The 27,383-nt window shown below is 40.4% G+C and overlaps 1 protein-coding gene across 3 annotated transcripts; it reads right to left on the bottom strand.

Moving 5' to 3' along the window:
• Window positions 1-327: 327 nt before the first annotated feature.
• Window positions 328-26,455, bottom strand: LOC102786462 (uncharacterized). 3 transcript variants are annotated; one of them, XM_035907811.2, is made up of 21 exons: window positions 26,387-26,455; window positions 24,991-25,079; window positions 24,810-24,863; window positions 24,647-24,727; window positions 24,477-24,565; window positions 24,351-24,387; window positions 24,128-24,252; window positions 21,301-23,859; window positions 21,049-21,125; window positions 19,598-19,733; window positions 19,140-19,197; window positions 16,344-16,447; window positions 15,851-16,056; window positions 15,602-15,689; window positions 13,277-13,354; window positions 13,068-13,108; window positions 12,436-12,519; window positions 8,496-8,553; window positions 5,519-5,592; window positions 4,662-4,722; window positions 328-561 (listed from the first exon to the last, which is right to left on the bottom strand). In XM_035907811.2, exons 2-21 carry the CDS (start codon window positions 25,062-25,064, stop codon window positions 467-469), a joined length of 4,179 nt encoding a protein of 1,392 aa, XP_035763704.2. In that variant the 5' UTR covers window positions 25,065-25,079; window positions 26,387-26,455; the 3' UTR covers window positions 328-466. The 3 variants fall into 3 exon arrangements, with proteins under 3 accessions (XP_035763704.2, XP_035763706.2, XP_035763705.2); XM_035907813.2 differs by having other exon boundaries at window positions 15,851-16,053; XM_035907812.2 differs by having other exon boundaries at window positions 21,049-21,122.
• Between the last annotated feature and the right edge of the window lie 928 nt (window positions 26,456-27,383).

Raw genomic sequence — 27,383 nt, 5'->3', positions numbered from 1 at the left:
CAGATTACTGTATCATGGCAAATATTAGAACTTTAGTCTTTTTTATGTTAGTACCATTTTGGAGCAGCAAACTAAATATTTTAGACTGTTGATAAGATTTGAAAAGGAAAATTAAACAAAATATTTCCTGCCCTTATCTGACCCAGCGTAGTAAATCTTTTGTGCCATTTTATTCCCACACAGCGGCTGTTCAATAATGCAGAACATGTTGCAGTTTGCAAACCATGTTCAGGAAACTGAACAGGCATTGTATAGTCCTCATACACAGCACTGACATTTGTGCTTTAAAACCAGAAGAAAAACTCAATTCAGGCCTCTTTAGTCGAGTACTTTATATACATCATATAATGAGACACACAGAAATATGTATAACAGGTGGATATTTTGGAAAAACAAAAAATGGAACAGTTAAATTCCCCATAAGAGGTCATAGTGAAGCCGTGGAAAGATCTCTGGGTTCCTTGGGTTATGTTCTGTAGCTGCTGTAATTTTGAAGGGTGTAGGTCGCAACTGTATCCAACAACCAACCACGGGTTACAACAGTAGCTTGTTTGGAAAGACCTGCAGAGAGGACAGATGTTAATGCCTTCTAAAGATAAAGTATTGAAAGTGTGAACACGCATGAAACAGGACATGAGTGTGGTGTAGGTGTAGGGTTAGAGCAGGTGAAATTCCAACAAAAAGCCTTTGAGGGCTTATAATGTCTCCAACTTTTACATCTGTATGGTTAATGCTCTAATAACAGTAAGAGCTAACAATTGAAGAAGAACCAGTATTCATATTTTAATGCATGAGGCTTGTATTACTCTACATTGTCTCCATTTTCAGCAAATGCCATGAAAAGATCTTCCTGCAGTGTAATAGTCCAGCTCTCAGGCCTTTCTGACTACCCTAGCCTTTCAGTGGCTAAGTCCCAAACCAGCTGCTACTGCTGAAAATATGGATCTAGAAAAACATACAAACATGAATATTTCACTATTAGGAAAAGATAACACTGCATTTATCTGGGACTATTTTCAGCTGGGGAATAATTGTTAAGCATTTATGAGGGGATGATGATGCACTTATTTGTGTGTAGCTCAAGTTTTTAAATTGTATCCACGATATGTAAGGGGTTAGGTTCCAGCACACAAACCCTAACAGCTGTAGTCCTTTAGTGAAAGCATACACTTAGCGACCACCCTATTAGATACATCTTGCTAGTACTGAGTTACCTTCATAAATGCCTAAATTCTTCATAGCACAGATTCAACAAGATGCTGGAAACATTCAGAAATGTTGGTCCAAATTGACGTGATAGAGTACAGTGAACTCACTTTTACGTTCAAGAAACCAGTTTGAGATTATTTGGGCTTAAATGATGCTCTGTTGGTATTATGCAGCCTTAATTGTGCCAAGAAATCAAGGTAGCGTTTTTCTAGTCTACTATTATGTAATTCTGGTGAGTTAGTGTCAAATATATCCTCAGTTTTTTGCTCTAGGCTGACAGGAATTGCACTTGGTGCGGTCTTCTGCTTCTGTAGACTATCTGGTTCAAAGTTTTATACGATCAGAGATGCTCTTCTGCACACTTTGATTATAACAAGTTTGGCCATTCCCCCATGATCTGATATAAACAGGGGATTTTTCTCCAAAGACTGGACATTCTCTGTAATTCCCAGAAACACTCGCACTAACCCACCTGGGACAAACAACTCTGCCACATTCAAAATCCCTTAAAATAACCCCCGCTCCCCAACCCTCAATTCTGATTCTCAGAAATCCGACAAAACAAAATAACAGTCCTTGAGTCAATGTTCTGTACTTACATCCCCAGATAAGGTCTTTTATAACACATGTCTATAAATGCTGCCTTTACACCCATAAATTATAGAGGATGGGTGACTGAGAAAGGCAGTGATTTCAATCAGTGGTGTCCAAGCAGGGGATAGAGGGCGATACATAGCGGGGAACGAGTGGAGGAACTGCTCATTTACCTGCTCTATAGGTGCCAGAGGACATGGAAGAGAAAAAGCTACATTAAATATGTAGCAGTGCAAATTAGGATGCTATGAGGAGGGAAATGGGGTGTTACTTGCTCCCCTTCTCTTTCAAACTGTCAGCTCTCCTCATGCAACATCAGCCCCTCTGTTCTGTGGCCAATTTGTTTTGACATTCCCCACGCTGCAATCTGAAATTTACTCTCGGCCATTTCTCTGCTGCTCAACTCCCTTCACACATGCTTCCCTAAACAGTCACTCTCCTCGCTCTTGTTGGGGACCTGTCTCGTTTTGGTTGGCAGCATCTGCCATTTTCACCGTTCTGTCGCTCTCCAATTGGTCCTTACGGAAAAAATGCATTCGAAACCGCGCAATGATGGACAGACAGGTGCGCTGACATGCACAGAAGCCCCGGATGTCTGTGCTTGTGGGGAATATTCGTTCATTACAGTGAGTTTAGATACAAAACCTCACCCTTAGATTATCTCATACCCAGTCATCAATGTAATAAATTGATTTAAATTCAAAATTTATTTGGAAGACTGAATAGAATAGCATCGCTGTTAAGATGAAGATATTTTGGGGATGGCAAACCTGCAGTAAGATCCACCACCATCCACCACCCCAAACTGAGCTTTATCATAGTTGAAAGTTCAATCATAGTAACACGTTTTTTTATTTTTGTTTATTTTATTTTCAGCACAGCCAAATACAAGATAATGAATAGACCTTGGTAATGTGTACTGGCTAGCACTGGCTAACTAGACATCATCGCCCTTTGTGTCTCTACAATCAGATTAAATCTTTAGTTAATATTCGGTTAACTGAATAAAATACTTTTATTTTGAAACAAACAAAAGCTCGCTGGTAAAATCTACTGTAACTCGGTCACAATAGATTATAAGTAATCAACAAACAGCCGGTTCCCAAATGATTGCATTACACTTTTTCACATTGGCAGTCAATTTCGAGTAGCGGCAACCAACTGGTTGCCCGTTTTCAATCACAAGCCAATTATATAGGTCATTTAGTGCAAGGAAATCTGTTTCCTACAACTTCAGATTGATTGATGAAGCTTTGCAAACAACTGCTTTTCACTCTTTTCTTTTTTTTTTAATTAAATGCAGCTAGATTGCCATCATGTTGTAATCCATCAGAGTCAATTTGCCCTGATGAACCAAACTCATCTGTAATATGTCTGGAATGGGACTCAGTTCCACTGGTTTACATCTGTCCGGCTGCAACTACGTCACTATTTGTCACTAATTTCTGTTCAAATCTATGAAGTTCCGCAGGTGGACTGTGAATGTAAGCAGCTATTGTAAATATAGCCATTTCACACCCATTTCAAACCCAACAAGCTCTTTGCACACTGTTGTAAAACACTGCAGAGACTAAATCATCAGCTAAATTAACTGGAATGCTAAATACTAGTTCCAGTGAAAAGCCAACGTTCAATAAATCAATAAATAAAACTTTGTAATAATAATGATTAATTCAAAAGTTGTTTCTTTTTATTAAGATAAATGTTTGTCTCTTTTTCTTTTTAGCATTTGAGCATAATATTAAAAAACAAAAACAACTGACTCCTTGGCACAAACTCATTTTGTAACGTGAAAATCTTTTACATCCATTATTTGCCTACAAAATGTGTCATCACTTGGTGTCACTTCTTTGTTGCACCATATCAAGGCTTATGAAATCTCATCTTATATAATAACACAAAACTATATTAGTACACTGTGTGTCACACTAGGGCTGTTCAATATAACGATATATATCGGATGACGATATAAAAACGTCAATCGTTTCATTTTACGCTATCGTTTGTTTCGTGGTGTCGCAAAATAAACTGTTTACGGCAATATTTTTTCATCGTTTTGATGGTCACTGTAGTGGCTATATTCATTTCTTAAAGTTCTCTCTTTCTCTTATATTTTATATAACCACACTACAGACAAGCGCCTGTTTTTATGCGTTGTGGTTAGCAACAACGACGGTAACACCATCGCGTGTCCGCTTGTTTATGTTCCACATAAACCTTTCACAATAAAGCTCAAGATCTTGTTGAGACTTTTCAAAATAAAATGAATCACGTGAAAGATGCAGATTATTTACGGATGAGAAGTAAAAAAGAGCCGCCAGGTGCTAAAAAATAAACCTTAGACTCAAACGTTAGAACAGGCTTTTCCCCGCAGCACGCCGTGTAATAAATACTCACAAAGAAAACGGCGGCAGTTACAACCTATGTCTAAAAATGTATAGTTTCATGCATTAGTTAAAACACTCGACTCCAGCTACATGACACGCAGCTGGAAACACTTCCCGTAAGACGAGCTGCCCGAGATTCACAGAATTTACAGAAAATTTTAAATTTTTGTGATTTATATCATTATCAGGACGATAGAATTCTTATATCGGGATATGAGATTTTGGTCATATCGCACAGCCCTACTGTCACACACAATTCTTGTCTGTCTCTGTAGTAGCCCGAACCCCTCGGTGAGGCTGTGTATGAATATGTAACCCCTGTTACGGGGGTCAGTCTAATCTCTGTGCTTGTGAGAGAGACAGAAAGAAGCCAATTAGGTTAAAATAAAGTGAGTTACGATCAGATCAGATATTTAAAAAATTAATTAATTAAAAGGTGAAAATTTATTTTCATTTTCAGCCAAGACTCACTGTTGTAAGTTGAAGATGATGACTCTGGTTTAGGCTGTACAATGATGAGCTGCCGGGACTTCTGCGGAACAAAAGGAGTAGAAAAAACAACCATTTCTCATCATAAAACGAAGCACAAATAGAACAAACAGTTTAGTACTTACAATCAGTCAAAATGTTAAAGCGCAGTATTTTTATCCTTGCCTGTCGATCGATCTTGCCTGAAACTTTCTAAATGACTCACGGCTGATTAAGCAGTGACTTTGATTACTGCATCTCTGACTGTCAGTAATAATAAATGTTGCCTTTTTAACCATAATTAGTGTCACTTCTGCTGAACAATTCAGCATTAATGTGTCATTTTCAAAAATGAAATTAAACCCAGGAGACAAATAAGAGGCACTAATGCAGCTTTTTGAGACAAAGAGTTGCTCTGGGAGGCATCCGCTTTACTGAATGCTGCCTGACTTGTACCCGTAATAGAGCGCATCACGGGGATCGTAAGTGAAACAGAGGCATTAAAGCTGAGATTTCATATACAGGAATTTTCTGCCTTCTCCCTCCCCTCACCACAAACCACTCGTGGCAGATGGCTGCCACTTTCCTGAGCTTGGTTCTGTTGGAGGTTTCTTCCTGTTAAAAGGGAGTTTTTCCTTCCCACTTTTGCCAAGTGGTTGCTCACAGGGGGTCGTCTGATTGTTGGGGTTTTTTTCTCTATTATTGTAGCATCTTACCTTACAGTATAAAGTGTAAGTCATCCTAGATCTAGTTTTAAACCAATCTTAAGATACATTTTGAAGTAAGAGAGGAAAGCATGAATTTAGAACAGCAGTGGCTCTTTGTGGAGTTTATAAGTGTGAGCGGCTGGACACTCTTACCTGTTTACCATCGAGTAGAAGTGGATCTTTCACTACAGCAGCTCCACAGAGCTCCACCATCCACTCCATTTTATCTGTCGGAAACACATGAAAATGTCTGTATTTCAGGAAAATAAAAGATGATCAGATCTGCTTTTACTGCCTCTAACCCCAAGGGGACACACAGCAGACCCATTTCAAGCTAAGCTTTACTTTGATCAGATGGACAAACACAGGTCAGCGGTTCACTCGCTGCTCCAGAGCCATTTGTGCAGTTCACTCGGTCAACACACATTTAACTTCATTCAGAAGTAACGGTGTTTATATTCCAGCAGCGCACAGGAAATACCACAAGTGCCATCAAAAAGATAAATCAACAGCTCCTCTTCCTGGGTACGTTCATTCATGTCAGGAAAACACTGATGAGCGTCTTCTGCGAGCTCTAGATAACATCAATATGTATCAACCCAAGTGGTTAAATAATGCATGAAATCCCAGAAGAAAACAGCTCCGTGTTTGTGCCTTGTTAAAAAAAAAAGAAAAGAAAGTCTTTTAAACGACTCACGCTAGCTAGCAGATGTCAACCCATTAGCAAAGCTTCATCGATCCAGCAAGCAGCGGGGAGGATGCGGCAGGAGCACTTTTAGAGCCCCAGGAAGAAGGAAAATGAAGAATGCTGCCTTCAGGGGTTTTAAGCAACGAGGACCCCCCTGAGACCTTCACCCATGATCTCTCTCTCTCCATTCAACCATGTTGAAAGGGAAGAGCCAAGAATTATGCTGTATGAAGGGCAACCGAACTGCTTATAAGCTTGTGTTGGGAGGTCATAAACAGTTATTAACAGTTAAACAGCACCAAAGTTATAAACCTCTTACAGAAACTGCAAGACCATTCTGGAAAAGGAGTCTTGCGGACGACTTTGTCCATGGTTGAAAGCTCATTTCCACTTTCTGTTCAGAAATAATTTCCAGACTCCATAGCAACTGCTGTGCAATGTGACAAAACCACACCAAAAACATCTCACACGACTCCTAAGTACGTATTCAACCCACCCACACGCTGGAATCACTTGTCATTGTTCTCCAGTGCTGAAATGACAGAGGTTAAAAACAGCACAGGTTTCAAGCTATTCTCAGTGTCACTCAAAAGCTGTGTAAGCTACTTAAACTGTCCTTCTCCTTATTGTCTTCTTTCTCCCGTGTGTCTATCAGAGTCTTGCAGGACGGAGGCACCAATAAGATGGAATAAGGGCGGTCGAGAACAATATTTCTTGATTGAGAAAACAACATTGCAAACAGCAAGATGGAAACAATGCAATAAAACACCACCTGAGGTTTTCAGTCAACTATAAAAAAAGAAAGTTTTAAAATCTTTGTTTTTGCAGCCAGTAATTTGAGACACCATGTGGGTGTTGCACGCCCTGTGGTGTTTTAGAGCTTTGTTCCTGAATCAACCGGAAACAGAAAATAGAAATAGAAAAGTGGAGATGACAGTTAAAGTTTGCGTAAATTTTAATGTGCAAAAGAAGAAAAAAAATGCAGGTTCATTGCACAATAAAAATTCAACTTCTCTGCAAAGCAGAGTCAAAGTGTTTGTGTGTGTTTTTTCTATCCAGGTATGTTTTTACTGCATTGGCAGTGTGTTTAGGATCACTGTCATACTTAAAAATGAAGTACTGTATTTTTCGGAACATAAGGAGCATTAAGCGAAACAAAACAGAACTTTACTCAACTCATTCTTCTTGCTTCCTCCACTTCTGTACCATTGACTTGTTAATGTTGAATTCTATCACAGCTGCTCTATTCCCATGTTGTTGCAGTATATTAATGACTAACCTCATATTGTGGATGGATTATCTCAGTTGTTCTCCTGACTGAAGTTTGGTCCGTTTACAGCCTCCTGCCATGCGATTGCATTTGTCCCTAACCATCAGGAACCCTCACGTTAACTTTTATCGAGGGGAAAAAAGTTAGCGTTCATCCTCCAGCTTCACTGTGTTTATGTTATGCTAACACAGCTGCGTTGCTTGCGATCACGTAACACATCATTATATACCAGCTAGCCCAACTTCAGTAACCGTACAAACGTCACTGCTGTTTAGTTTTCTGTCTTTATTTATGTTGGAAGTGACAGCAGAGCTGTACGTTTGAATTTTTTTCAGAAAGCTCTCAGTCAGAACATGCTATATCATTTTTAGGTGGAAACTAGAGAGCTAACTTCCTGCTAACTTCTAACTCCATTAAATTTAATACATTCTGTTATCATGGGTGCCTGGATGTTAAACTTAATTGTTACACCTGGTAAAGATCATTTTATTAAAGATGAAAGACTTTAGACAGTTTTTAACTCTCAGTGATGCCGCAGTGTTTGTTTGACTTTGGGAACTGAAGCGGACGGAGTTTTGGACCCAGATTACTCCAAGTCCGCAAGGCTCCTGACTACGGTAACCATAATGCTCTGACAATCCATCAAGCGGTGCGGCTTCGTAGCTTACCAAAGTCATACTAAAACATTTTTGACAGATTTTTGAGCGCCCTGTGCAACATAAAATCGGTTCGAGGTCAGTAAGCAGAATTGATACATAAGGCGCACCGCATTATTAGGGGGCACTGTCGATTTTGGAGAAAATTAAAGGATTGCAGAAGTGGAAGTGCGGAAAACACGGTAGTTACCAGTCAGATGTTTTCCAGATGGTATAGCATGATGGATCAAAATCTGTTGGAATTCGTAGTTCCATCAGTTTTGACAAGATTTTCAACACCACTGGCCCCAAACCATCACAAAGCCTCCACCGTGCTCTTTGGCAGCAACTAATAAGGAGTGGTTTGACACTTCTGCACAGTACTGTACTTTTTGGCCACTCTGGAGCATCTCTAACAGTGTTAAATATATATATTATAACACTGCCTGGTTTGCATGTTCCATTTTAACCCTAAATTTACTGCAGTACACAGTAAGGATTCTTTCTGGAGATCTCATGTCACATCATGTTTCTTACCTGCAGTCATGTCTGTAAAAGGCCCCTGGAAGCAGATGCTGAAGCCCTTCATGAGCAGCTGAAAACAAAAGGAAGACTTAAAGTAAGAATAAAAAAGCCGCTTTAAAATGTTTTCAAAAATATGTAGAGTAAAGCAAGTAAAGAGGACATTTACTCAGTGGACTTAACCTTCAAACAATGCTCGACAACACTGGATGAGAGCAGCCAACACTGCTATTACCATTACAGCTGAGTGTGTTTCTGAACTCTTCACCTGTGTAAAGGGTTACAGTGGTAGAGCTGAAACACCTCTCCAAGCATACCCTGCAATTTACAACACCTATTCCTCACTTACTGGGTAAAATAAAGCCTTGAGACCTCGTTGATTTTTTGCCCTCACTGTAATACAGTAAATGAAGCGATGAGTAAAAGAGAACAGTGCAAATAAAGCTACCGTCACCGAGGTAATATCACACTTAAAGGAGGCAAAGAAAAACGAGAGGCTCGACACCAGGGACACGCTGTTTTATCACACTCGGGGTCAATAGGCTTGCTTGAAATGGGAATGTAAACGTGTTTCCTTGAACTATGATAACCACTGAAAGGAAACTCATGACACGGCCTCATCTACAGCGTGTGGCAGGATGGAAGTGTTTGAAAGATAAATGTCCGAGCGACAGGGGAGAGAAATACTAATTTCTCACGCTTCCCTGTACGTCCGTAATCATCATTAGCCAGAGGTGCTCGGTGAGATGAAAAAGTGTTTCTGTTACAGATTTTTAATTTAGACAACAGCTAATGTCCTTCAGGAGGTATTAGAGTGTGATAACAAGCACGCACAGGCACACACACTCACGCAGTTTCTTTGACTGATTTCCAGAGCGTTCTGGTGACAGACTCCCCGACTCTCCATTTCATCTGTTAGTCCGTTTGTCACACTAGCGCAGGTGACAGAAAGTGAATATGAACAGGACAATCTGCCTGGCTCCATCAAATTGCCGGCACGGCGCACATGCCACTTAAATAAGCCTGAAATTACTAGCTAATTCAATTAGCAGAGGTTCTTCAAAGGCAGTGATACGGCCAACATGACATCTAGCCATTTCTAATTTTCCCCCTCAGTGGCAATAGTAGTGGTCCTGCTGGCCTTACACCAAGGGGAAAATTACAATTAGCTCCTCACAACAGGGTCTGAGCTAAGAGGCTGGTGCAACACGAGGAAACAAGTTCAAGTGCTGCTTGTAATTGGGCCATTTTATTTGATTTTCCTCTCTGAATCACAGACTATTCTTTGTGGACTAACACTGTGCTTTTAAAAAACACGAGAGCAGTGGTAACTGCCGATAACAGCAGCAGTTAATGCGCTGATTTGCTGTTTTCGCTTTGTTTTCCTAAATAATTGTTGTGTTCTAAAACAAATTTGCTTCATCCAGTCCATGAACTGAACAGATGAAGAAGATGTGCATCTTCGTGGATATATAACTAATGAAGCTTTGAGTATTTTAAAGGCAGATTTAGGGAGGAGCAATATAAATGTGGCAGAGCCACGAATCCTGTGGTGCAGGATGAAGGTATAGCTTAGATTTTCAATGCTATGTAGATGATACCCAGCTTTATTTATCCATGAAGCCTGAATGCAGTGTGTCTTAAAGACATAAAAGCGTGGATGACCTCTAAGTTTGTGCTTTCAAATTCAGATAAAACGGAGGTTATTGTACATAGTCCCTAAAAATCGTAGTAATCTGGTATCTGTACCTTTTCTAGACGGCATTACTTTGACCTCCAGTAACACTGGGAGGAAACTCAGAGTCTTTTTTAACAATGATATGTCTTTCAGTGTGCACATTAAACAAATATGCAGAACTGGTTACTTGCATTTGTGCAAACATTAGAAAATAGAAATAGGGGAGGAGATAACTCAGTAGGTAGAGTGTTTGCCCCATGATCGGAAGGTCGGGGGTTCAACTCCACCAAATAGCTCCCCTGAGGTACTGGTACAAGGTAGCAAGGTACTGTCCCTACACACTGCTCCCCGGGCGCTGAATTGGTGGCTGCCCACTGCTTCACTGAGTGAATCTGTTAAATGCAGAGAGAAATTTCCCTACAGGGGATTAATAAAATATACAAAAAAAAAATCCTGTCCCAGTGTTATGCTGAAAGACTTAATTCATGCATTTATTACTTCTAGGCTGAACTACTGTAACTCATTATAATCGGGCCGTCCTAAAAGCTCCCCAAAGACTCTTTAGTTGTTCCAAAATGCATCAGCTGGAGACTAACAGGAAAGACAGCACGCATTTCGCCTCTTTACTGGCTCCCTGTTAAATCCAGAATCAAATTTAAAATCCTTCCCTTCATGTACAAGGTCTTAACTAATCAGGCCCCATCTCATCTTGCAGACCTCATAGTACTGTATTACCCCAAGAGAGCACTTCGCTCTCAGACTGCTGGTTTACATGTGGGTCCTAGGATGTTAAAAAGTAGAATGGGAGGCAGAGCTTTAAGGTTTCAGGCCCCTCTTCTGTGGAACCAGCTCCCAGTTTGTTTGGGAGACAGATGGCATCTCTACTTTTAAGATTAGCCTTAAAACTTGGATTTTTAATAAAGATTACAGTTAGTGCTGAATCAGGTGACCCTTAGTTAAACTGCACTAAGTATAAGCTGCTGAGGGACTTCTTATCACGTACTGTTTCTTCTTCTTTTTCTTATTCACTCAGAGAAATACCAATTCAATCTCTGGTTCTCTTCATAGTGTGTCTCCCTCCCCTCACCGTAACTGGATCACGGCAGGTGGCTGCTCCTCCCAGAGCCTGGTTCTGCTGGATAATTTTTCCTGTTAAAAGGGAGTTTTTTCTTCCCACTGTTTCCAAGTGGAATTCACAGGGAATCATCTGATTGTTGGGTTTATTGCTCTATTCTTGTAGGTTCTTTACCTCAGAATATAAAGCGACTTGAGGTGATTTTGTGCTATACAAATCAAACTGAATTGACTGCATTGCAGTTTCAGTGAGCATGCAAATTATAATATCCAATAATTATACAGGTAATATGATATAATGATCATCCAAAAATAATCTACAACTAAAAAATCCTGTGGAGCTATAAGCCTATGTTGTTAACAATCAAGCACACATAGTAAAAAGCTATTGTGCCATTCATCAATACCATTTCTCCTCAAAAGTAACAATAATGTAAAGCCACATACTTGACCCTACCTGAAATCTTTGTTATGCACCTCTTTAACTGTACCTTTTGTAGATGTATCGCTCTTATCAAAGTTTCAGAGTACTTTTACATTTTTTTAAGCCTCAAGCTAAAACATCCGTTTTAAAGCTATAATATTAATTTTATGTGGCACGGGACTGCACAATTAATTGAATTTTAATCTTGATCACGATTTTAGCTTTCCACAATTAAATCAAGACGATCGACTGATATTGCTCCATCAATCGAATGCAAAGCACCGCCAGATCACTGCCTGATGATGTGCCTGCATATGCCAATCACAGCTGTTCCCCTGGAGACGAAGGCTTTCTGGACAGAAAGTTGCACTATATTAAAAGACTGCTTTACAACACATAATAGTCCATTAAAACTAAATTCGGATGTCTGGCACAGCTGAAACGAAGAGCTTGTCCCTCAAAGCAGATCATCATCCATTGTGTGGAAACACTCCAAAGAACACAGCAAATGACAAATAATATGCAAGGACTGCTGGACGAGGGTGCCTGCACTGCAAAGGAGCACAACTCACTTACTCGAGCCCCTGAAAATGCAGCAAACAGTATAACAAATGTATGAATATTCATATTGTTGTCTTTTGTATTAAATTGTAAATAACTGGAGATGAGTTATTATTGTTTGTTGACAATCCATACCACACTTGATCTATGAAGCTTTATGATCAATTTCTATTATATGAGTATATTTATCAGTCCCCTTCAGTTAATAAAGCACTCACATTACTGTCTTCAGTGGTCCGAGCTCTTGAGGGGCCCTGGTGGTTGGGCCCATTCACCACATCCCCTCTCACCTCAAACGGACTCTGGTTAAGAAATTAGCAAAAAGACTCAAATAGGCAAACATGAAGCTCACAGTTAGCGTCAAAATTTTTGGCTCGGTTATTTTCTATTTTTGTTTTCGTTTTAAAACAGCCAAGTGATTATTCAATCTCAGGACTGAATTTAAGCACAGAGTCTGTAAAGAGTAATTAATCTCTTCCCAGAGTCAGGTATGCTCTTATGAGTACACTGAGCATTCTTCAATGTGACAGCAATCAACTTTTAATCGTAAAGAGTGCATTTCTGTGTTCATGATATAATGCTTTTTCTTTTTTTTTTTTCTTAAAACTGCCCCAGTGATGGATAAAATAACTTGAAATACCGATACTAAATGTAGCCTGGCTGGATTACACTGGCCTATCAAAGAAGCAGACTTGCTAAAACAAATGGATGGCTAATCATTTATGGTGGTATATCACAGCAAGCCACAGCCAGAGATTCATCATGTGGCCTTAATTCAACATCGGGGCAAACACAGATGTGACTGTAAGCCACCGCTGCGCTGATTCAACGAACACGCGGGCGAGCGTACCTCATCTAAGACTTTCTTTTGTTTGAAGCACTCAGAAATCCCTACAGAGAGAAAAAAAAGAGCAAAAAATTGCGAGCTTATTATCTGACACACAAAAACTTTACTGTGTAAAGTTTTATTCCAGCCTGCCTTTTCATGCCATGCCGTTTTTTACATTTAAATTTAGACTAATTACTCTTAACTTATTAGTTAAGTTAAGTTATACTTACACTGGAAACTCAACACCCACTTCCTGCCTGCAATTCCCAGGAAGTATTTCAGTGTGCGCTCACATACCAGCTGTTCATCTGGCAGAGAGAGAAAAAGAGCAGACGCATGAAAAGAGATGCAAAATACGAGAGCTCTTTCATGAGGTGATTGTACAAATCATACCTTATACACTGTAAAATTGACCAAGTATCTTTTAAGGCCTACAAGTCACAAACTTGCTAAGTATGAGTCCATGGGGCTATATGAGGGGCTAGAGATGCTCAGCTGGCTCCTTACTACCAACTGAGCATCCTTTGAATACCATGGCCTACCTGAGCCTTGCTGACATGTCCATATCTTTATGACCGCAGTCTATCCATCTTCTGATGGCTGTTTCTAGCTGTATAATGTGTCATGTATCAAAGCTTAAATAATCTCACACTGGTTCCTTGAACATGGCAGTTCACTGTGATCAAAAGGCCCCCCACAGTAACTAGATTGTAATCGAATAAAGCAATATGGCATGTGATGAAATGGGAGATTCACATCATACATGTGCTGCCAACCAATCTATCCCATGAAGAGTTCAGGCAGTTAAGAAGACAGAAGGAGGTTGAATGAAGAACCAGCGAGTTGTACCTAATAAATTGACCAGTGAGTATAAAGGTTATTATATGTGGATAAAAAACTGTCTGTGCTCCTGGACGCAGCGCTAAAAGGTTTCTGTTGCAAAACAAAGGACAATATATGGTTATAACTTCTGCTCACTCTTGCCAGAAATTACTTTTTTAATATGTTATCATTTACAGTATTATCATTATTACATTTAAATTTAATATGGAAATCCTGGTAAAGTGTTGTAAACAAAGTATAGTCATTCTTTTTCATTAAAAAATAAGATTAACTGATGCCCTATAGTTGCAGTCACACAAGACTAACCATCTCAAAGCAAATGTAATCAGTAGCAGTGTTGCAGTGCAGCTCAATAGACTTACAACACTTTGCGTTTCAAGTTATGAGTTATTTAGCTACTTTTTAATAAGCAATCAGTTAATTCTAACATTTTTCTCCTTTCTTCTGTTCTTTCTGTTGCCTCAAAAAGGATAAAGCCTGATGCAATCCAGCTGCTCTCCAACTAGTGTCAGTGCCCATGTGGCTCCGCTCACGAGATTTGCAAGGAGCCATTTCTTCTAATATTTCAGATTTACGAGTGAAAAGGACAAGAACAACATCACAGTGAAATTCAAATTGCGTCTGGGTGATAATAAGTCAATAAGTCTTTCAGGCTCACAAAGAGCTCACTTCAAGTTTGAAGTAGCACTTTCAAGCTAAGAGCATCTTCACAACAGCTCCAAAACATCAACAGTTAGGTTTTAGTTCAGCGGAGTCTGGTTAAGTGGCGAGACGAGATGCTCCCAGTCTGAACTGGGAACGAGGTAAAGTCAGTGTACTCAGAGGTAGATTCACAGTAGACTGCGCACACAGAACAACTGAAATGCACAACCTAACGTGTGTAAAATGACTTAAACACATTTCTTTTCTCAGTAGAGAATACTGTTACATAATTGCTCTTAAATGGCATAAATTGTGAGAGCTAACAACAAGAGGAAGCCAAGACAGATCAGAAGTCAGATGGTCTAACAGCTGAGTCAATACATTCGTGTCAGTGCATGCACAGGAAAAAAATGTCCAACTCTGGCTCATTCTGATGATTTAAAGGAAATCAATCTGCATCTTTTCTTCTCTTTTCAAATCCGTGAAAGAGGCAGACAGAAACTTTTTAATCCAAGAGTCAAAAATGCCCATTACTGCCAGTTCTTCTGAGAAATGCATTTTAAAGACTTTAAACTTATTTTCTGCTAATGGCAGTAACATGAGACCTCCTGCTCCTTTCCCAAAATTTAACCATAAAGATCAAGAGGCCTACGATTCCTATTTTTAGTTGCCCAGAAAACCGCTGCAATTAAAAGGAAAAAAAAAAAAAGGAGGACTTCTTAAAATGTGACAGTTAATATGGTGCTTTGGAGACAGCGAGCTTTGAAATTAAAAATAATCTATCAGAGAGGGTAATTAGCAACTAGCGGATAAATGGAGGAGAGAGTGTGTGGGGTGGAGAGAAACAGAGAGCTTATCTCCGAGGAGCGCTTTAAAAGACGCACGAAACAAGCTGTACCTACACGTAGAAAGAAAATGTCCTTTTCTAATTGCAAATGTCCTTTTAGAAAAAAAACACAAGAGCTAGAAACAACTAAAGTAATGAGGATTTAATTGCTCTGTTGCCTATCAAGCCAATTTGTCCAGTGGCTCCCTTTGACTCTAAAAGGAGAGCATGTGACTGTACTTACCTGTACGCATGATGACATGAGTCACTTCTGGTGTTACCTGGGAAACCACTCGGGCACCAACTCTCTTGGCAAACTTTTTCACCATAATCTGTTGGCAACAGTGTCATATCAGTTTATTTATTCTAAAACTGACTCAGTTTAAAAATCAAACAAACTGACTGATTGTATAGAGCGCTTTGAGTACTCCGGGAGAGTAGAAAAGCGCTATATAAGAATCAGTCCATTTACCATGATTGTCTGAAAGGTCACCTGCTCATTTGGGCCCAATCCTGATGACACAAGCACCAGCTTAGCTTTGCTTGAGTCTTTTGGAGGGCTGTTATTTTCTTTGTCTTCTTGCCCGTCGGACAGAGAACTGCTGTCCTTCTGAGTCTGAGCTGCTGAAGTTGAAGAAGGTGTTTTGGAGACTCCAGTGTCTTTGACACCGACCCCTTTATGCACAGACTTCTGCGCTGCTGGAGAGAAAAAAAAAAACAAAAAAAAAAAAAACACAGGACACACAGTCACCTGACCTGACCCATTCCTCTTTCACCACTTTTGGTGATCCTTCATCAGAGATTAACCTTATCAACCACAGTCAGGCTAAATCAAACCGACTCAAAAAAAACAAACTGCAGTAATGTCAAATTTCTCCTTTATGTTCATGTGGTATTAAATGTGCAAATAGAATAATGAAGCTATCTGAAAAAACATGTTTCTACAGTTCACTTCATATCGATCTAAAAACTACAAGCAGCCTTACCCATCTGTGAGTCACCTTCAGGCTCTGACGGGTTGGGTTCGGGAACACCTTTGCAATCAGATGGTTCTGGGTTTAGGTTCGGTCCTGCTTCTGGAACATCTTTCCTGCAAAACAGACGTGTCTGTAAGCTTGGCATGCATTGGTTTTAACTTTACATTTCCTGGATTTTTGACCTGCATGTACAGTACTGTGCAAAGGTTCTTTGTATTTCGCTTCCAAAGAGCCAGATTCCAATCTAATATTTTAAGTGGTCTTCAGCAGTACTTTTCCAGACTTTCTAAAGGTCTATGAACATTTTTCTTTGGCGACTGGTTGCTATTTTTTCCATTCATTTTGCATTTGGTTTTTGTATCCAGTTGCGTATCCAGAAGATAATTGTTACACACTGTTGGATCTGTGGATCACTGCATATTTGGGACGCACCAATTATGAAAGTTTTGATTTCACAATCGGTGCGTCACAGAAGGTGTAACAAATTGTTACATTTGAAATTGTTACAAATTCAAATGTAACAGAAGGTGATTGTGTAACAAATTGTTGCACAATCACCTTCTGAATTTGTACAGTTCTTCCCCCATAAAACTGTATTTCCATGTGAGTTTTCGTATGTTTCAATAAATCACTGCACTTTTGCCCATCTCCTATAATATAATACACATACTACATATACACATATAAAGAAATCTGAAGCAGCTCAAGACTTTTGCACAAAACGGAATTAGTACCACACGTCTCAAGTGCCTGTTCCCCTTTGAATAACACTCCAGTTCTAATTTCTAGCAGCACTTTAAGTTTGCAGAGCGGGGCTGGGACAAAACATCAATATTTTCCTCATGTGATGAGACTATGATGGCAGCAAATATCATTTTTTTTAATAAAGCATGCAGGCGCTCTAAATGGATACCCAAGCCCATTTAAATGACCAAAGTCACTATTCATGTCTGCTGATGGTGAATCTTACCAAATGAATCAGGACAAAAATAAATAAATAAAAGAGCTAATGGGAGGGAAATGGTGAGAAGCGGGGCAGAGCTAAGTAACAGAACTGACATATCATTAAAACTGAACTCTTCTCCTTCAGTTAAACAGATATTGTGATATTTCATAGATGACTGCCTTGCAATGTATTGAGCAGAGCACTATATCATGCACGATGCATTATATTATCATCAGTTACCCCGGGATTCCCAACTCAACTGCACGCTACAGCGTAAATGTTGATCCAGGACTTGACAAAGAAAGAAAGTTGATATCAGTGACGCATTCTTATATCATTTTCAGAGCTACGCTTTTATTCTCCAAAATGAATAAAGTTGGTAAAGTTTCCTTCCTTTGTTTTCTTTTGGGTTTACTTCTTCACTCAAAGTCTCTGGCAGAGTGCCTGCGTTTAAATTACCTGCACCAGCTCACTGAAAACTTAGACTGCAGTGCCAACTAATTTCCAATTTCACTACTGCAGTTGTGGAATATGTGCTTTTTAATTTAGAACTTGTATAACCAAACCCCTCTGTGTTCTCATCCGCCATTTCTCCCGCTCTCTCTCGCCCAAAGGACAGCACGTAGAACTCTGGGAGGCGAGAGGTTGTATGTGTGTGTCTGTGTGCGCAATCAGGCGCAGGAGATAAATTACTGTGGCAATGCAAGTTTCCCGCTAAGTGCTCTAAATGACATATAAGATGCAGTCAGTAATGACTTTTTTATTCTCCACAGCATAAGCAGATTCTGGGTTCATTAGTGAGATTATCTGCCTGTCCTCTTGAGATGCATCACCCTCTGAGAACCACCAACACACACGTACACGTGCCCGCACACACACACTCGCCAAATTTCTCCTTCAGTTACAGACTGAAAGAGACCAATTACATGCTACTTACTCCAGTTATTGTACTGGCTAATATAGACGTAATGAAATATGGCTCCTTTTAAAATCTATAAACAATATGTAAAACCCTCTAAGGAAAGACTGCAGTGCGATGAGGCGGACGTATTTAATTACACTAATTACTGAAGTCAGGTTTGAGTTCGAAGATTGTCACATGACTGGAGGCCAACATTAAGCGAGATGATTGGTTAATTAGGCTGCTGAGCAAGCAAAGAAAACCTTCTGATGTTATGACTCATAATTCCTCCTGTGTCTTTCACAGACAGTGTTTTATTTTTTTATTTATTTATGTAGTTGTTTCACTTGCCAGCGAAAAGTTACAGGAGCTGCTCAGACACAAAGACACGTCAAAATGTTGCTTTAACGTTAACTTATAACACAAAGGTACTTACACTCACACAAACGACTGGTATAAAATCAGACCGTCTAAAGCCTCGGCTGTTTTTAATTACCAGGTGAATACAACGGATTAAGAAACCAGGAACTCAGGAAAACAAACAGTTAACATGTGGAACTGGTTTCTAACTTTCTAAGAGTCATTTAGCTGTGATATTATCTGTTCCTCTAATCATTTCCTGTATTTCCTGTAAAGACGGACTTAATGTGTTTCAGCTTTCATGAGGTCATGGTGGACGGGGGTTAAAATAGTGTTTATTTGCGGTTTTTGCATCATGTCTATTGTTTCAAGGAATAAGTTTAAGGTTTTTTTTTCCATAGGTAAAAGAAACTGAGCAAAATAAATCAGAAACACTGACTTTTTTTTTTAATGCTATTGTGACTTATGTTACGACTTTTTGCCGATCTGTTTGTTTAGATCAAGAAGATGTTGTGAGGAGGGAGTAAAACTGATTGTGAGTATAGATATTTCTATGCAGCAGCACTAAGCAAGTCTATTTTTACAATCCTTTACTTGCCTGTCTGCGGCGTGCTCTGCGTCCTGGTCACGAGGAAGCGGTCTGTGAGCGTCTGGGCCTGCAAACACAATATTTATATTACATTTTATGACTTTCAATACTTCAAAAGACAGAAAAAAGACTTTGTTTCGGGCATACTTCAGATTTTTGTGTTCATTCAGTTTCAATTTATCTACAGAATATTTCCTTTACAAATTGTCCAGCATGTTTTGGCCAATAAACGTCAGAAAAATTGTGAAAAATGCCCATCTTCATCTTACCAAACCTCAAATATATTTAGTTTACTACCAGGGGAAACTCACTCAGTCTTCATATGTATTTGCCTTTTGAGAGTCTGGAATTAATCAGTTTTGGATAGTTTTCCTTCAGATGCTGTAAACACATAATTATCTACTTATCTTTTTTGTGAACTAATCTTTTCATCTCTGAAAATAAGCAGATGCTTATTATCTTCTTACCCATGTCTCTGGTGCTCTGATGGGTTTGTGGGGGGATTTCTTTGGAAGGACTGCTCTCTTTCTCCTGAAGCACCTCTGAGACCAGGGCCATCAGCTTCTCCAGCCTCACCAGCTCCTTCTGCATTTCTATCTTTTGCTAAAAAAGAAAAAAAAAGGGGGGGGGGGAGATAAAGCATATCAGCTCATAATTACAATTAAGCGACGCACAGAGGGGTAATAAGAAGAAAACAGAAATCTGCAATGCAGCATTTTACTGCATGAAATAAAGGGACACGTGCTGGCAGCATATTTGACGTATTGCACTGATGCATGAAAATAAGTGACAACTGTCAGTCAGTGATGAGGGACCCACGCGCAGTCATTCACATCAATTAAAGGGCATTGGTGGCTTTTGAGCCAGTGAGCATCTATTGATGACTGTCAAATGTTTTCATGAAGGAGCTCAAAAAGCAAAAGCGAAAGCAGGTGATGAAAGCTTTCACCACCAGGCCCCGTTTCCAACAGCGTCACTACGCTGTGCTTTTGTTATTTTAATTTCCTCCTGTGAGTTTACACAGCAAGTGCATTGATTATGTAAAAAAGACGCACTGCTAAACAACAGAAAAGCTCTGTGTTCTCTGATGTGCGTAATCCTGAGCCCCCCGCCCGTTCTAAACCCCAGGGCGTCAAACTTGAACTCCCCAGTCAAATCCAGTAGACAGATAGAAGTGAGAGCGCTGGAAGATGGATGGGGTAGAAAACAAGAATCATCTTCCAGGCGGCATTTCCTCTAACGTAAATGAAATGCAATTTAGAAAGCTGCTGAGGGGGACATTTTTCACTGAGCGAGGTAGTCTGTCATCCAGGCGGCTGACAGTTCGGTGCGGGGAAAATGTGGTGGCTGCCCTCTATGGGACGTAACGTGATGGTGCATCGCTGAAAGCACAACGAAGCCAGGTAAATGCTGAGCAAGCGGAAGAGATTACAGTGTTTAAAATAATGTCAAATCTCACTTTGATGAGAATCACAAGTTTCATATACTTTTCTTTTTAACATCTGGCACATTCATGCTGATATATATGAAACCAGTGAAAGGAATGCAATGTAAATATTGTATATGTACCTCTGGCAAAGAGTTGACGCGATCGGTTTGGTTTTCGTGTTTGTTTAGTTGTTAGTCAAAAAAATGAACTGACTGGCAAGAAATTTCTACCAGAGGTGGAGCGTGGCTCAACTTAGAAGTCAACGTGTAGAGCTGATGCGGATCCAGATCTACATCTCCATTTTTTGGGAGGACTTTCTTTTAATTTCCATTGTGACACACAGCAAAACTGCTTTTTTTTAACCAGATCTTCACAAAGTGTTTTTGATGTCTTAAACAAGAAGAAACCATCAGAACATAATCGAGATCCAGATCTCCTTCCTGCATCCTGTGGAGAGAATTTTAAGATATTCTGGCCGTGCTCGTTTACCTGTGTAACAAGGACTTCGCTTGAAAACTGTGACGATTCTATGGTAACACTGGTATCATTTACTGGAACGTCACCTGCTGGGAGAGAATAGGAGCTTTTTCACATCTTATAATGGAAAGATGTTTAACTTCTTGAAGCAGGAAACCACACAGCAAGCACGCACACATGTGCATTGGCTTAAAGGCTACTTTGATACAAACGTAAAAAAATAAAACTTCAAAAAACTATTTCAGTTAAAGAGAATCGTCTTACATTCTTCTGGCGTGCCGAACAAGTCCACAGATGCTTGACTGGAATCAATGCAGTCGGGGCTGGGGCATGCAGGTGGTAACCGATCTGCTGCATCAGCTGTTCCCTCGCATCTGTCGTCTTCACCGGAGTCGCTCCGAGTCTGATTCCGAGCAGAGGGACGAGCTGATGTTCCAAAGATTTGTGTCAGAGTGGGTAATTCTTCTTTGGATCCACTGCTATCGGACTCGGATGAAGACTCCAGTCTCTGAGCCTTTCTCTTCCTCCTCGGCTTCCTATTGATTGAGGAGTTGATGCTGACCTTTCCACTATCGTTGCTGTTAATCTCTGCTTTGTGGATAGTTTGGACCGGTGACGCGATAAGGTCATCAGGGGTAAAAGAAGACTCTGGAACTGCCCTATGTTCAGCTGTGTTGACTGAGGAACACTTTAAAGTGGCAGGTGCGTCATCTTTTATCCCCTTCACATCCTCACAGTCAGCCCGACTCTCTGTGTTTTGAGAGGCTTCCTTTAGCTCGTCACGTTCAACGGCTGTGAAGCGGAGACCAGAATCTACGACCTGAGGGACCACAGAAAGAGGAGGACTTTCTGCATCAAGTTTTGACTCCTTGTTAGGACTCAGTCCACTGCTAGGACTACTCCTGAAGCGACCTGAACAGTTTTGTTCAGAGATCAAGGCTTCCACTGCTGCCGGATCCCGTTTCTCAGAAACAGTTATTCTCGGCTGGACCGGTGAGTTGGAAGGAGAGATGAAATCATAAGAGGACTTGCCGGAGTCTCCTAAAGGCTTTTCTGCAGATTCAACACCAGAACAACCTTCATGTTTCTTCTCTGGTTCTTTGATGGTGTCTTTGTCTGAAGCGCGGCTGCTTTTCACGTCTGGACTTCCAAGATAGAAAGATTTCCTTTTAGTTGCTTTGAAGCTCTTGAGAAGTTGCTCCGTGTCGAGCTCACTGTCGTTCCTGTCCTCCTCGTTTTCTGTTTCGGTACATTTAGTTTTACAAACCGAGGCCTGTGACTGAATCCTGTTTTGATTGTCACTTTCAAGCGTTGGCCCTACCACGGCTGCATCATCTAGCTGAGCAGAGCCTGAGGCAGCATTTAACTCTTTAACAGCTTCTGTTGGCCTCAGATTCGATGTTCTCTCAGCAGACTCTATGTTTTCAATCTCTCCTATGTCTTCATTATAAACACATCCATTTTTTTTAGCTGACTTTACCACCTTATTTACATCATCAAGCGCTTCGCCATTAGCATGTTCCGGCTGCTTTGCCACACTGCTGTTTCCTTCAGTTGCCTTAGCTTTCTCGCTCGCCTGCTTGTGACCCTCCTGGACTTCCTCAGCAAACAGCTGAAGTCTTCTGCTTCTCCTACTGCTCTTAATGACAGGAGTTACTTGGTCCTCGCTGCTAGGGTAATTCTCAATTTGAACCTGAACTTCTTCTGCTCTCGTTCTAATAACAGGGCTGGTTTCTCCATTTTGAACTCCAACGAGGACAAGGGGCTTCGGCGCTCTGGAAGGCTTGCCTTTTTCGGATCTTGTGTTTTTACCTTTCCTTTTGTCAGTTTTCTTTTGCTCACCACCCTCTGATTTTGCCCGAGCTTGCTCTTGTAAGTCGCTGTCTACCTGTTGCAGAACGTTGCACGTCCTTTTCCTCGTCTTCCTCCCCAGTTGTTGTTCTACATTATCAGGCACAACACTGGAAACGTCATCTCTGCCTCTGTTTTGGTGACTTTCTGGAAAGTCGTTGAACTCGTCCACATGCATGCCTGTATCAATTTCTGCCCCAATCTCCATCTGTTCTGCTGATTTACAAATGCCACTGCCATCATTTATTTCTCCTGTCATTTGCTGCTCATCCTCCACGTTACTTTCGTTTATTTTTGCAAAAGAAGCAAAACCGTTTTCCTCTCTAACACTGGAAGCATCTTCACTCTTCAATATCTCTTCAGCTATTGATGGCTCTGTAAAAACTTTAAGCGGAGGAGAGAGATTCCTGTTCACTCTTCGTCTGTAGACAGCCCCAAACACCTGCTCTTCGAGGGCTTTGGCCCGCTCTTCTTTCTTCGGATTCAGTTCACTGTTGCATTGCCTGATATCGATTGTCGAAGCGGAGGAACAGCTGTCAGAGTCATCAGAGTTTTCATCTGGTTTTTCTAACTCAAGACTTCCTTCAGCTGGAACTTTCATGAGCCACTCTGCAACTTTCTCTAAACTTTTCTTACGCTTATGGTCAAGGATCTTGTCGGGCTCCACATCTTTTTTCTGCTTCTTCCTCAAAGACTTTCTTTGGGATTGGTCTTCGTTTTCATCTGGAATGAATGATGAATAAAGGGAGGCATTCTCCCGGCTCCTTTTGCCTCTATTCCTACGCGTTTTTGAAGTATTCGCCACAACGTCTGACATTTCAGCTTTCACTGGTTCCCCGTTGTCTGTGGGGCTGGACATTTTCTTGTCAGAAGTTAGTGGAGCATCACCAAGCCCGCTATCCAGAGCTTCATTTTCTGTCGTCAAAGGAGCAGAATCTTCAAGCCCCATGAGTCTTGCAAATCCATTCCGGGCTGTTACAGACAAAAAACAGTATAAGAAAATCATGTGCATTCGCAAGCTTTGATTAAGTCATATTCACTTCATCTCTTTACTTGACTCTGTCCTCTGTAAGGACTTTACACATATATTTTTTTCCCAACCCAAGGAAAAAGGTGGTAGAAATGCTGATATCACACTGTGGGCAGCAAATATACACCTTAGTAGTGTATATTACACCAAAGCACTGGCAGTAATGTGAATAATATGACAGTTGATTTGAGGATTTGAGGAAGATTTCACCTGCAATAGTTGAGGAGTGGGATTCTGGAAGATCACCAAAGAGTGCATTTTGTTCATTGTCAATGTCAGTGCCACATGCATCTCCAGATGTCAGAGCTCCTTTAGTAGTTTCTGCACCTGTGACACTGGATAGAAGAAAATACGCAACGCTGTATCTGAGCAGACTGAGTCAATAAATGAGCGTTACTGTGAAAAATAAATCTTAATTTCTTAATGTTCCTACCCTGCACATCGCCCTTGCTGGGATGTTCCAGTGAAGTCTGAAAATGTATAGATGTAATGTTAACAGGTGACATAATGCAAGCCAATTCCATAACATCATTTTATAAAGTCTGTGATATAACCTTACAGTTTGTGCCAGTGTCATGCTCATATGCTTGGATCATGTCCTGCAAACCAGCGACAAGCTTCTGAAACCCAGGGCTCTCCTGTAAGCTCCTGTAAGCAGAAAAACAATTACAAGGAGCTTTCACGTATTATAATACATGTTAAACCATCTTCATATGTATTTTTTCTAACCTTTTGGTGACTGTGCTTTTACACACGGGACAGTTGGCTTTGTTTTGTTTGGATTTGTCCAAAAGTTTCATCATGCAAAATCTGGTAGAAAAATGGAGCTAAAGTCATAAGCATGAAGCCTGTGCATGTTTAACAGAAGCTTTTCAGTTAAGAAGACACTTACTTGCAGAATTGATGGTCACACTTAGTAGATACCGGAGCAGTCATTAAATCCAAGCTATAGACAAAAGAACACCTGAGTGAAAAAACAATCTAAATCTTGTAAAAAATAAATAAATACTACAAAAGAAGAAGAATGATTTTATATATTATTAACACAGGCTCTTATTCTAAATAATGCTCACCAAATGGGACACTGCAGAGTCTCCCAAAGTGCAGAAATCCCTTTCTTGACATCTGAGACGTTTGGGGTTTTCATGGTGATTCTAAAAGACTAAGAGATAAAAATCTGTGTACACATTACTGTGATCAGCATCTATAACACATTAATATCAAGGTCAGATGTATCTATCCCTGTGTCAGAGAGGCATTCTCATGCAGGGTATACCCTGCTGCTCGCCCTGTGGCAGCTGGGATGGCCCCCAGCCCCCGCCGCGAATGGATGGATGGCACATTTAATCATGTGTTTACCATAAACGTTTCTCTGTAGCTCTACAATGTCTTCATACAATAAAAAGCAAAACACAACTAAAAAAAAAACTAAAAATAAAATACAAATGAACACAAACACAATTATTAACTGCAGGGCTGTGAAAATTTAAAGATTTCGACCTCACTTGTAAATGACCTGAGATCAGCAGGCAGCTTGTTCCAAGAAGAGGAAAACAGTAACTGAATGCACCTTCAGCACACTTAGATCTAATTCTGGGAACAGTTAAAAGATATGCCCCTGTTTACCTGAGGGTTACAGACAATGAGCAGGTCAGAGATGTACTGGGAGGTAATGCTGTTTTCAACTGGGAGCCAATGAAGTGGCTTCAGTACTGGGGTAGCACGTTCAAGCTTCTATGCATGTGCAAGGAATTTGTGTGAGTGAATGAGATGAAGTCCAAAGAGTTCTGCCGATGACTCGGATGGTCCTGCAAATAAAATCCAACCTGCTTGGCATGAATGCATGGAGCCTACCTTTACAACCTATTGTTGACTGAATGTTTAACTATTCATTGCGTGTACTTTGCTCACTGTACACACAGCATACACGGTTAGTTTGGCAGATATCTGGACAATAGGAGGATAGATTCGGTTATGTTGCAGAAAATCATGTTGTCTGAGGCGCGATGTTTTATTTGTACTGGGCTCAGTGGAAACCGCACAACTATTTTCTTATTAATTGAATAAGTTATTATATAAATAGCACAACTGCTTCAATTATACACAAAAAGTAGCCTGCCTGCTGAAATTACTACTTCAGCTGGTACTAAAGCATCATTACGTTGAAAACAGCGACCACGCAATGAAGCGGCATTGTGAAGTCAGTCAAAAGCCACTTATTACATATATTGGCAACTTTATAAAACACCGTTTAATGTTCGTACACGGTCGATTAAAGTAGTTAAATCTCAACATCAGGCTGGCTAGCTGTCTCTGTTTTGGGGGCGTAACTTACATAAGTAGCTCTGTTCTGAAACTTCTGAGACTCGGACAATCGACGAAAACATCCCGACAGACTAACATCTCATAAGAAGAAACAGATCGCGCAAGTAAATAACTGTACATATTCATAAACATTCCTAAAACTACCTCTTTTCTTTCAGTTTGGAGCCTCCAACATGAGAATCACCCGCTTCAGTTTTCCCGCAACTACCGTCTTCTTCTGCTTTGATTGAAAGGATGTTTTGCATTTAATGTAACAGCGCCCCCTATTTGACTGGAGAGTAAACCACACAAACACACACACACGTACACAGCTGTGTTTCACAGTTTTCCAGACTCCTGGACTGTTGGGACAGTATTCAAGGCAAATGAATGTGGTCACTAAGGAAGGAAAGAGGCCTTATAACGGTTGGCTAGACAAAGAGCTGGAAAGGATGTGCAGCAGGTTAAGTGATTGAAGATAGAGATGGACATGTGCTAACCAGTGAAGAGAGCGTGCTGAGAAGATGGAAGGTGTACTTTGAGGAGATGGAAAAAAAAAGAGAAAGAAAAAGAAAAAGGAGGATAGGTCAAGGACAGTTAATGAATCATGAAGAGAAGGATTAGTAAGTAGAAGTAAGGGCTGCATGATGAGTAGAAAGGCATTTGTCCTGATGTCATAGCTGTAGAAGTATGGAGCTATCTAAGAGAATGGGAAGTGCCTGGAGTTATGTACTAATCCCAATTTTCAAGAACAAGAATGGTGTGCAGAGTTGTAGCTGATGATCCATACACTGAAGCTCTGGGAAAGAGTTGTTGAAGCTAAGTTAAGAGGACAGCTGACGATCAGTGAGCAGCGGTATGGCTTCATGCTGAGAAAGAGCACTACAGATGCAATGTTTATTTTGAGAGTATTGATGGACAAGTACCTAAAGGTCAGAAGGAGTTGCGCTGAGGATTTGTGTACCTAAAGAAGGCATATGATAGTTTGCCGAATAAAAAACTGATACTGCATGAGGAAGCCGGGAGTAGCTGAGAAGTATGTGTGTGTGATGCAGGACATGTATGAGGACAGCGAGACAGTGATGAAGAGTGACAGATGGATTCAAGATGGGGGATCACATGACATTGTGATCTGTATTGAGAGCAGGGAGCAGGTGAAAGA

This window comes from Neolamprologus brichardi, chromosome 8 (genome assembly GCF_056152115.1).
Source record: "Neolamprologus brichardi isolate AB-2024 chromosome 8, ASM5615211v1, whole genome shotgun sequence".
NCBI classification, from domain to species: domain Eukaryota; kingdom Metazoa; phylum Chordata; class Actinopteri; order Cichliformes; family Cichlidae; genus Neolamprologus; species Neolamprologus brichardi.
This window is presented reverse-complemented; position numbering and strand designations above follow the sequence as displayed.